We start from the raw sequence: 12,230 nt of genomic DNA on the forward strand, positions 1-12,230 counted from the left end.
GCTATGAATATCTGTTAGTTTGGATTTGAGATTGCTTGTCGGGGAACCTTCAATAATCCTGTTCTCTTTATGTAGGTCTGGAGCCGAGATTTTGTAAAAAAGTGTCAATAATACTATCCTCCTCTTCAGGAGTTGCTTAATCCATTGGTTGTGTATTATAATTTAAAAATGGGGCTCCAAACAGATACAACCACCTAATTTCGTTAAAATAACTAACATAAAGGCCTCAATTATGAAAATTTGTTGTTAATTAAACATTCTTTTAAAAATAAAAAAAAAAAAATAAATTAGTTCGTAAATATATGCGCAATTTTAAATGTTTTGTAGGCTAAGAAATAATAGTTTGTTGTAAATAGGAAAGGCTTTTTTGAACTGCAGATAATCTGGATTGGAATCTAATGCTGCGGGGATATGCAATTGCACTTTGATAGGCTAATAAGAGATTGACTCCGTCACCTGTCCTTTTGAAAATTGCCTTTATTACAATAAGATACTTCCTTTCCTACCATTAACTCCTACGATGTTTAAATGAAGTATGTACAGTGATAGAATTGTGGTTGAGAGACATTACTATCTGCCAAGGTCTTGGCCCACTCTCAAACACCTTCGATGCTGAACTCTCGATCCCCTGGGTCGTAAGCTTTTTTCCATTTTCGCTCTTCATATTGTTTTTGTGTGCTGACTGTTCTTTCTATAGACATGTTCATGTTCACCACCTACTAGAGTGCAGTTTTGAAATAAGCAAAGATAGTTTGATTTTTGGAATTCAGAAATTTTTTCTTGCTTTGCTCCACCGCTCTGTGCGACGTAGTTCTAAGAGAATTGCTAGTTGGTCATTCTGGGGTAATGGTCCGTACACCTAGGAAGTTCTTCATTTAATATTGTCTCAGGCCAGAGTGCCCCGACAACATGCGCAGACATGAATTAATAAAAGCTTGGAGAATTAATAAAAGCTTGAAGCTCAGGAGGAGATTCCTCATATTTATAAAAACTGATCATCGTTTGTTGTCAAACTTTCCTTTAGATAAGTATATACTGCAAAATATTACATACATATACATATTATAAGAATGCAAACGAGGATTGTTATTTCTTCAATTATGTATGTGGAACTGCGACAAAGAGGGTCACTTTACTAAAATCGTAAAAAAAAAACAGAACTACAAATCATTAACTTAGGTATGGAACCTACTTTTGTCAATGTAGTCAGAAGTCATCGAAATCACGATGGCATAGTGGGTTTTGTCGGAGAGTTGCGTGTCGGTTTCGTAATGGGCGTAAAACCATCTCCAGTTGTCCCGTTTTGAAATCTGAGACAGATTGGGCGACATACAAACTATGTTGGGAACTCGAGTCATACACCCATCTCACAACAAAGCTGATCTCAAGCAACTTGGCAGTTATTCTTTTGTCCCCTCAGTGACTGTGATTCGATCACTGTTAACGACAGCTACCTATCTAGAGCTGAGTGATTTGAGAACCTTCGGTCGGCATTTTCAGCCAATGACATCCTTTGCGATCAGCACATCAATAAAAATCTCAAATCAAAAATACACCGTAGCATCATTCGCCCTACCCTCACCATAATCATTCCTGGAATTATGCCCGAAATGAAGACATTCGCAGGAGAGGCTAAGTTAAACAGATTTAGAGATAACATCGAACGCTTAATTATGAAGTACTTATCGTTAGTTCTCTCTTAAGACAAGAACGGTACTTTGCTTACCAACCGTCGAGCCGCAACGAATAGATAGCGAGAATACTTCGAGCAGATTTTAACTGAAGAATTTGCTCATCCTTCACTTTCACAATCATTGCCGACATTTGGACCAGTTCCACCTGTTAGCGCAACTGGTGTTCAGAGGTGGCGGTGAGGAAGACGGGGCGGCAACCCTGTCGGCCAAACCAAAACCAAGTGGCCTCCATAGTGGTGGCACCGGGAGAGGCTGTACTCACTTTGTTTTGTCGGCCATGATGCAGTAGGCAAATGCTCCAAAGATGAACCGAGTCTGCACGGGGACTCATCTGAAGTGGCAAATTGGTCACGAAACCTTACCAGAGGTATACTCTCATACTTCAGGTGAACTCCTGTTGTATATGAGTACAGCTCGGTTATTTGCGATAGGCCCCCAGTGGGAGTTTCGTGGGGGTTGTGGTTATGCCCAAGCGAGAAGAGACCTTCGGGCCTCGGCGTGGTGTTGCGTTTCAACACGGGTGCCGTACTCCTTAGTTCGGTAGAGATTTAGGTATGTCTTGCATCCACCAGTATGAATGCTAAGCCATGCACTTGGTACAGACTGGTACCGTTGTTGCTTGTCTCAGTGGGGCTCTGATTGTGGTCACAAAATCAATCCGTGTCTTAAGAAGACCGTGGGATTAAGTCGCAAGACAGCTGCTCACGTTAAACCCTCAAGGACTTTACTGTCAGCGTAATTGAAGTCGAGGAGGCAATAAAACGAATGAAATCGGCGAAAGCCACAGGACCTGACGACATCGCATCTGAGCTCTGGAAAGCGAAGAGCTGGGACCCAACACTGTGACTCAGTGAATTCTTTATTCGGGATATTCAGGAAGGACGAACACCATAAGACTGGCAAGAAAGTACCACTGTTCCAATATGGAAAAAGAAAGGTAGTCCAGCAGAATGTTCAAATTGCCGTCCGATCCGATTACTTTCCCATGCCAAGAAGATTTTTGAACGCATTCTCGACAACCGTATTCGCGAAGTCCTTGAAATAACCGTAAATCAAACCGGATTTGTCAAAAACTGCGGAACTACTGACGCAATACACGCTGCGCGGTTACTCATGGGGAAACACTGTGAGAAGCATCGTCCTCTTTACATTACCTTTCTGGATCTAGAGAAAGCGTTTGACCGTGTGCCACATGAACTCATCTGGTATGCTTTACAACAACACTTAGTGCCAGAAGAACTCGTGTGCTGGGTTTAATTGTTCTACCACGATCCGAAAAGTAGAGTTCGAAGTATGGCGGGTGTATCAAAGCCGCTTCGTATCTCTGTTGGTGTTTATCAAGGAAGCGCCCTCTCACCACTCCTCTTCGTTCTTGTTGTGGACACCGTCACACGGATATCCAACGTCCAGCGTCCTACCCACTGCTTTATGCAAAGGATGTTTTCCTAGCATCTAATAGCAAAAATGATCTCGAGCAACTTGTCCAAAAATGGAATGATCGCCTCATGCAACACGGTCTCAGATTGAATCTAAACTAAACTGAATTTTTCACGACCGATCCCCATGAAACAGGCACAATCACTGTCAGCGGCAGTGATCTGCCCAGAACTGAGAGATTTAAATACCTCGGGTCAACGCTATCAGTCAATGGACAACTGCGTTATGAAATTGCTTCAGGCATTAACGCAACCTGGATGAAGTGGCGTTCCACAACTGGTGTTCTTTATGATTGACGCATCAACAAACGTCTCAAATCTAAAATTTACGGCAATGTCGTCCGTCCAGTGGCTCTCTAAGTTTCTGAGTGTTGGCCAACTATAAAAGACAATGAATGGCGTCTTGCGGTAATGGAGACGTAGATGTTGGACTAGTGGCGTCACACGTTTAGATCACATCCGAAATGAGCATATCCGCGATCGTTATGGGGTTGCACCGATCGTGGAAAAATTGCGAGAGAGGCGTCTTCGATGGTATAGGCACGCAATTCGTGCCAACGAGAATTCACTTGCCAAGATTGGTCTGAACATCAAAGTCGATGGTAAACGAACAAAAGACAGGCCTAAACAACGGTGGCTTGATACGCTGGATGTGGGTTAAAAAGCCTCGAGATTGCACTCAGATCAGGCATTCGATAGAGCCAAATGGCGATACCGATCATGACGAGCCGACCCCGCTTGCGAACGGGACAGAGGCTGGAGAAAAAGAAAGAAGAGTTCTCTTAAGATATAACCAAATATTTCCTTAAAAAACACAAATAAAACTAGCTCGAGAATGTTTTCTTCAAATACGATGAACATCCCTAAACGAAAACATTTCGGACATTGGCGGAATCGCCAAGATAACGAGAGATTCAGTCAGTGCTCTAAAATTCTTTGGGTGGCAGCTTCAGTCTAAGTCATTGCAAGTTCGAGCAGGTGTCCTTATATTTCTCTAATTTAATCAGAAAAATCCAGTAATGAAAAGCAACGTTAGTGGTGTTTGTGCGAAAGGATCTCCGCTCGCGGAAGGCTTATTGCCGCTGCTTGCTTATTAGAAAGAGGTTAGAAATAATAAGACGTTATTTTCGGTCTCCTATAACTAAACTCTTGTATATTTTCACAAAAAAGATTCGTGCAGATTGAAAACTAATTCATAAACAATTTTGGAACCAAAAGGAATATCTTTAACGCTTAGCCGATGAAGTTAATTACAACCAAATGCAAAATGACGTGGGCGAAAATGAAGTCTGCAAATCCACGTTCTGGCGATATCCCCTGGAAAATGGACTTGTTTTGAGGGTTGACCTGTAGCCGTAGACAAACACCCAAGACGAAGCAGCTAACCGTCGATATGAATCCAGAAAGGAATGAATTGAACGGGAAGGTTCCAACGAGGCAACAGTAAACAAATTGGACGATGCCGGTCAGCATAATGTAACTCAGGTAGGCGTCGATTATTTTCAGCTTCTTCGGCGTGTGATTGATGTAATCATCAAAGAATTTACCAATTACGGTACTGAGGTTTACCATTTTGAAGAATTTGCGGAGCAAGTGATAGAATACAGAACTTTCGAAGGAACTGAGAACGCCCGGCGACTCCTGACAAGGGATATTTCTGTTGGACACGTCAAACTCAAATGTCAAATACGAGGGCAATTGGGTGGTGGACATTTAATAGGAGTCGTATTCTAGTAGAAGACGCGGTACGCCATCGAGTTTTACTCGTCGATGCCGATTGCTTCAATGTCAACTGCACATTCTTTTCCGAGAAAGCATGAAGAATTTGTAAATTACTAAACGATTATCCATTATGCTTGGAATTTCTTTGATTTGTGAATATTCCTTTGTTTCTCTCTGAACTCTTTTACCAGCTGAGAATGCTTTAAATGTCATGGTCTTCGGTACCAAACGCATGGAGTCGCTAGCAACGATAATGAGAACTGTCTGATATTTTCAAGGGATTCAGTGAGCACTCAACACTCGCTGTGTACTTCTAGTTGTCGCAGAAAGTTGGAAGTTCGGGTGACGTGTTGTCGTTCGCTGGTGTCTTTTCTTGCTTCATAAAAGAATACCCTGCCTCCAACGGTGTGTTTTTCTAGATCCTTTTCCGGCAAATATCGGGGAGTTGATCTCAACTGAAATCAATGGAAATCGACAACTGTACGTTCGTCGGAATTGCTCAGTGTTGATGATATCATCCACCCCCTTTGCACGACATATGTTAGCCTTTGTTTGTAAATATTTCGTCGATCAAATTACACGTCCTAATTGGATATTGTGCGGAAGCAAAGAGGGCATATCGCGATATTGTATAGCTCAGTGAAACAGAGTTTCTTGGCCTCATCGGACGGGAGTTTGTGGGTTGCTTCGTTGCACTACATCCTTGGCTTGTTAATCCCCGGACATGGAAGACGGCACGGCATTGGCAGATCTGCAGGTAAATTGAGTTCAAGTTAAGTGGACGCCACTTGTAACGATAAGCGTCGTGCAGCCTAACCATTCCCATAACGAATATATTCTTTATTTGTGCAGCAGTAACCAATGTAAATACACGACGACGAGCTCAGTCGAAGAAGAACTTTGGGATTTAGGCAATCCTTGGTGTCTAAGTCCGATCCTAGCCTAAGGAACTGGGTATTTGGTTTCTATTGTCCAAATCGTGGAGAGTCAGCTTTGACCAGAAAGTCTGAAAGTAATTCGAACCGCCTAAACACAAGCTAGACACTCGCACAGTTAGAACACAATAGAAAGTAAATTTAGCGCAGATTCTGTTACGCTTTTCGCTATTGCACCGATTGGACTCTGATTCGCCACTCAATTTTCATTCCATCAGTAAGTTTTGTTTTGTTTTCTTTTTTCACGTTTTGTTTGGTTTGTTTTAAATCGCATGCCTTTATCTTATCGGTTTCCGTGCTATCATGCCAATTTCTTTTTATTTTTTTTGTTTCCGGGGAAATTTATCAGTTACATGGCTGGGCGGATATCGTTTGCCATTGCGCTTGTGAGTAAGTTGATTTGGTTGGTTGATAGGGCGTCGCTTCTGTACGCAAGGGATTCCCGTCACCCGTTTATTTCCATTTATCGAATGCATTTTAATTTTTTTTTGCAATTCGTCTATGATTCTTTTCCAAATTTGGTTACCATTTCGCTTCAGTCACATCTTCGCTCCATCACTGCTCAATTTCTCTTCTGGATCCAGATCTATTTGTTTCATGTCCTTTTCGTATTTCAGTTCGTTAATATAGAGTGTAGTGTTTTGCTAATCGTAATAGAGGAAAACGCAAGTACCTGTGCGGAGTGTAAACAATATCTACCCTCAGCTTCAATTTTCCTGAAGCTGAATGTCGGGGGAACTCCGCACCTTCTTGTCGTTTTACAGGGTGCGGAAGAAATATCTGATAGTTTAGGAGGGTACGCGGTTACGAGTGGAATGGGCGCGAAGGGTTGGAGAGTCGTATTTAAGAAAAATCGGGCCCGGAATCGCAAAATTAACATGATTTTGTTGAAGTTTCTCTGTTCCCGTCCACCGGAAAACCGTGATCCCGAATCTGCCTAGTTATTCGAAGTTTAGGATTGCACTTCCACCCACATGAAATAGTGCTCATGCAGGAATTAAAACTTGTTGATCATGTCAAATTATTTCCTTCTCTCACAATTATCTTGTTTCTTTCATTTATTTTCACGTCTCGGGTTTCCCTAATAAACAGAACTGTTATTATTGGTGTGTATCGAAGCCGGGACACATTCAAGTAAGTCAAATTTATTAAACGGTTAACATTATGGAGTAGGGAGACCAATTATGTGATTATTGACTCATATTTCTTCGGGCAGGACGATCAAACTGCTATTAAAGTAGTGCATTGTAAAGGAGCGGATACACCTCTGTGACTTGGTTACCAACCAGGTTGCAACATATGTAGTGAAATTATAAGGCTATAGGTAGTTTGCGGTTGCTAGTTCAAATTGTAACAACAGTAGTAAGAATATACAATAAAATTTGATATTTATGAGTGTAATCTCAGGTTCACAAGTCAGTTGGGCTGGTGATAGCGCCGTTTGTTACTTGGTTTGGAGTGTTATAGGTGAAGCACAACGGTTACGCGCGCGCATGAGCACGAGACAAGTTCCGACTCGTATGCAACTCCAATGTACAAGTTTCAGGACGATGAAGTTCTTTTCACATCCGCAAGGTTCGTTCTCATGGCTGCTTACGTTATTCGCAATTTGTGTACCAGATTTTAGATATATTAATTTTTAAAGAATTTACGAGTGTTTGTTCGAACTGGCTCGATTTACACAAAAAAAGTAGCTTTATTCGTTCATTAAAAACAGGAAGTCATTCTTCGCTAAATTTTGTTGTGAAGATGTGGTTAAATTTTCATGTTTTTAAGCCAATGTGGTGTTACCACTTAAAATAAGGTTTCGTAATTGTTTACGTATTTTTTCGTAATAAAATGCTATGCGCCTGCGAAGTTATCCGAAGAAAACACATTCATTTTCGCCATTTTTTTGAACTCTAGTGTACCCATACATATCATCTAGAGGTCGGTTGTTGAAGTTACGTCCAGGGCTGTAGAGAGAAAAACGGGATCCGCGTTGAACATTTTGGACAGATCGAGCTCAGAGTGGAAATTATGCGGACTCCACTATTATCTTTTTTTCACCGAATTTTCTATTTCGGGCGCGGGGAATTGCATTTCTTTCGCCTTTCTTGCGTCAGGCCTGGTCACATCAATTGGAGGCAAAGCGTCACAAAGCTTAGAAGTATGCCTTGCAATTAGCAACGCACGATTCCACCTATGTTGCGGGAACATTTCATTCAGCAATACGCGCGACGTGTCATGCTTCCCTAGTTTTGCAGTAAAATGCAAACAATTGTACCTTTGGAGATCTTAATAAGTGAAGAAAAAAGAAAGTTAGTGGGGCATATCGCGTCAACTACACCTTCGCGCCATCGTCCATCGACTAGTCTGTCCAGGATTTTCTTAGAAGCTTACATTCTTCCTCCACTGTCTTCCGTTATCCATCGGCCATCCTGGGATAGTTGCATTGTGTGGAACAACTTGCTATACAAACCTATATTCTATTGAAATGCAATATAAACGTTGAAAGAATATATTGCGCACTTAATGGGTCACTTATCTACTGCCAATTCTGCTTGCTGATCAACACGTCCATTGGTATCTGGCCTGTACGTCGACCAAGTTCTTCATTCGTTATTGTATTCGCCAAGAATGCCCGATACCACGACTCAGACGTGACTTGATGAAAAGTTGGAGCTTTTCAGTAACAGTGAAGGTCAATTTTCATGTACTACGTAGTGGAAACATTGACGCGAAACAGTCCCAACTTGATGTCGGTGGTGAGATAGTTACACTGTTAGATTTTAGGCGAAACAGTTGGGGACGTCATTGTCACCGTCGACAGAAATAACGCCTCCTAAATATGTAAATTGCTAGACATCTTTGATGTTTTGCTCATTACTGCAAATATAATCTTGGTTTTGTTGGCGTTTATCTTCACTCCGTCACTACTTGCGTTCTTTTTCAAATGAAGAGCTATTTGGTCAAGGCCGACACTGTAAGAAAGCAAACAAATACCATCAGCGTAGGCGAGTTGTTGGAGGAAGACGGCAAAGTCTATTGAATCCTTTAACGTCCTCCAGTCAATAACGGGAAGGAAAAATATTTGTGACAAGATGCAACTGCGGCAGACTTCGCTTTGCATTTCAAATTCCTTTGAGATTTTACTTATCATATGTCGCCCTGATAATAGTTCAGGAATGTTCCTCCTGCGTGGAACATTCTAGATATATTCCCTGACGATGACGTAGCAAGAAAGTGCTTCTACTTCTGGATGACACTGGATGGGGGGCGGGAGGCGAAGGATGTGTTTCTCTACGAGTAGATGCAACAGCGACATGCAAGCGAAGGTAAACGACCATCAGGTGATGATCCCTTTCGAAGCTGTTGTCATTTCTGATATAGTAGATGCTGCTTGCCCGGTAGTTGAATAGTTACTGTCGTTGACCTGACGGTGAAAGTTGCAAAAGTCTACAAGTCTTTCACCGTTGTTCTTACGGCCACCAAGGCCGTACCTCCCCATCATCAAGGAAATCTTTCCTGAACTGCGTGTAATTAATCATTGAAAGCATCCTTCCGCATTATATAGGAAATCTTCGTTATGTGTAACACTGCCTGTCAGAAATCAGCTCCCAGATGAAGAGAGTGTGTCTTCTGGAAGTCGTTATCAGTAGTCCGACACCGGATTCCCGTATGCTATCACTAGGCTAGGCTGGCACAGTGCCAGTCATGGCAAAATGTTGAGAAGTACTCATCAGAATCTCATCACTTCACTTTTCTTAGGCCTAGATTGTCGCATCGCTTGCAGATATCAGATACGTTTTATGTGTTTGCTAAATCCGCTAAATCGGTATCCATTTAATGTCGGATCGGACCAAATGGAGGGCAACTTGCCCCACTGTTTATCTTGCCCCACTGTTTTTTATGTAGACGGACGTAGTGGATGCGAACTTAGGACTCCTCAATCCCTAAACAAAAATGTCTATAATATTTGCTGGAGTTACAAGTATCGATTAGAACCGTCTCCGTGGAACTTAAGAAGCTCGTTTAAGCAGACGAAAAACCTCCATGCATCCTTGCAATTATTCATCGGCTACATAGGATGATCACAGTTCTGCCAAGTCAAATGATCCAGGAAGAGCTCACGGTTCGTACTTGAGAAACTTAACTCGACACATATTGGTATAATGGACTCAAAAGGCTATCCGCGATATTGGGTTATGCCAACCTCGAGGGTGGAACTATATTCATTTACTGTGTTGTGTGTGTTTTGCGAATGGTGTACTTCGCAGTATCCACCGATACATACTACATGCCATTATATTAATTAGTTCAGGATTGTGGGCCACGTAGAGCCTTAAAACTCAAGGCCATCATCGAAAGCGGCGATTGAGCTTTTCTTAGGACAAGATCATCCTGAAATCAGACTTCGTGATTGAAAAGAATGGTGTGAGATGCCGGGCATGTAACATTTCTCGGTTTATCACCACCGAATGTCTGCATATTATAAACTACCTGGTGAAATTTTCACAGGTATATTACCGTTGTTCATTATTTCAATTTCGTGTGAGGAAAGTGAATAACATTTTATGTTGACTGTGAAAGTAATTATATAGTTTGATAGTGAGTGGTTAGAGCACAAGGCTGTCGTATGGAAGGACGCAGTTCAAATCTCACTGATGGCAGTGAGATTTGTATCGTGATTTAACGTCGGATACCAGTCGACAATGAGTACCTGAATTAAATCAGGGTAATAATCTCGGGCGAGCGCAATGTTGACCGCAGTGCCTCCCACAGGGTACTGTAATCCTGTAGTGTACCATTACGGTCTTGAATGAAGTGCTCTAACACACTTCAAGGCCCTGATTCAATATGGATTGTTGCGCCAACGATTATTATTATTATGATATATAAAACAAGAAGTAAAGATAATTTTCTATCTTTATGCCGCTATCAGCAACAATATAATTTGTCTGACATGTACTTTGGGGAAGTACAATGAACAGTCAAAGCTCATGATGCTGAAAAACAAAGATGAGTTGAGTTCGCGATATTTTAGAAGTAGCTGAACTTTTAATCGCTGCGGAAATTTGAGTGAATAGAATTTGGACAAATTTGTAAAGTTGGACAGAAATAAAAACTGTTTGGATTATCTGCTTTCAAATTTTGAAAGGAAACAAATAAATATTAGTTTTAGTGTCCTACTCGCCATATTTTTCAATCAATATCATCCAGATCTAGTTTCTCAGAATATGCTGTTATCTATTTTGAATGGAAAATTTTCTTCGCTAGTTGATATGTTGGCTCGAATAAATTCTTCTACGAAGTCAACAATGTGAGCATTTTAAACGCGTCTAAACGTTCATTAGCATGCCATTGTGTAAATACCACTTTATAACATATGAGAAGTTGTGTCCGATACATAAACTGTATTATCACCAGATAAAGAAAATGACTTCGTATTCACGGTGACTCACGGCACATATGCAGAATATGTGGACGCTAGGTCTATTCTTCACTAGATGTAGCGTGATTTGTGGAATATTATATTCTATGAATCAACTATTTTAATTTCTAGCAGTAACAAACAGTTTCTGGTCTCAGAAATTATTTTAATTGACATAAATTTTCCAGAAATAAGCGGAAATATATCCAAAATTAATTTGAATAAATTTTAAATGCTGGATGGAATTTCGGCTGCGGAGGTTCTCCTTATGCAATTCGAATAAACTTTTCGTCGTCACGCGCCGTTCGAGTTTAGGATGCTTTAATACACGATTTCATGCACTCAGAACAATAAAAGGGGACAGGGCGGACGATACTGTGGCCTATTTTAAATTCGGAGCGTTCCTTGATGCGTCGATCATAAGGAACGCCATTTCACCCAAGTTGCACTAATACCTATAATAATATCATAACGCAGTTAACAATTGACTGATAGCATTGATTCGAGATTCGCTTAGTTCTCGGTAGGTTGTCAAAAATTCTGTTTTATTCAGATTCAAGTTGAGACCGTGTTGCATGGGGCAATCATTCCACTTTTGGACAAGTTGGTCGAGATTAGCTTTGTGAGAGGCTAGGAAAATATCATCGGCATAGACCAGTGTATAGGACGCTGGACATTAGCTGTTCCGCGTGATAGTGTCCATAACAAGAACGAAGAAGTATGGTGAGAGGATGCTTCGGCAGAGACACGAAACGGTGTCGATGTACCTACCAGCGTAAAACAAAACCTTATTAGAATCTATTTACTGTCTGTCTGTCTGTCACACGCATTTTTCTCCAAAACGGCTAAACCAATCTGAAGGAAATTTGGTGGACAGCTGGTAACTATGAAATGCCACGCATACAGCGAGTGACATAAATTTAGATGGAGTTTAAAGGTGGGCTCCCCATACATTCAAAGGGGGGATTTAAACTTTTTTTCACTGGATGTAGTCGTCCAAATGAGAGATCCCAATTCGTTCTTTTTGAAG

The 12,230-nt window shown here is 41.3% G+C and overlaps 2 protein-coding genes across 5 annotated transcripts in view; one reads left to right on the forward strand and one right to left on the reverse strand.

Annotated features, from left to right (window-relative positions):
* Positions 1 to 4,254: 4,254 nt before the first annotated feature.
* Positions 4,255 to 4,775, reverse strand: LOC119647327 (dolichyl-diphosphooligosaccharide--protein glycosyltransferase subunit DAD1). Its single transcript, XM_038048265.1, has one exon. It carries the CDS (start codon positions 4,700 to 4,702, stop codon positions 4,364 to 4,366), a length of 339 nt encoding a protein of 112 aa, XP_037904193.1. The 5' UTR covers positions 4,703 to 4,775; the 3' UTR covers positions 4,255 to 4,363.
* Positions 4,776 to 5,144: 369 nt separating this feature from the next.
* Positions 5,145 to 12,230, forward strand: part of LOC119647325 (proton-coupled amino acid transporter-like protein CG1139) — a 61,234-nt gene continuing 54,148 nt past the window's right edge. The window contains exons 1-2 of one of the 4 annotated variants that reach the window (XM_038048259.1): positions 5,145 to 5,609; positions 5,705 to 6,004. Coding sequence is in view for 1 of the 4 variants with exons in the window: in XM_038048257.1 (XP_037904185.1) it covers positions 5,577 to 5,609 (33 nt within the window). In the remaining 3 variants the exon portion in view is untranslated. The remainder of the gene's footprint in view (positions 5,610 to 5,704; positions 6,005 to 12,230) is intronic. The other 3 variants (XM_038048260.1, XM_038048261.1, XM_038048257.1) reach the window with 3 other exon arrangements.

Source organism: Hermetia illucens, chromosome 1 (genome assembly GCF_905115235.1).
Source record: "Hermetia illucens chromosome 1, iHerIll2.2.curated.20191125, whole genome shotgun sequence".
Taxonomy (NCBI): Eukaryota; Metazoa; Arthropoda; class Insecta; order Diptera; family Stratiomyidae; genus Hermetia; species Hermetia illucens.

What these genes read in the sequence shown, in the direction of transcription:
- LOC119647327 (XM_038048265.1), bottom strand. Translation starts at nt 4,702, where the DNA reads ATGGTAAACCTCAGTACCGTAATTGGTAAATTCTTTGATGATTACATC.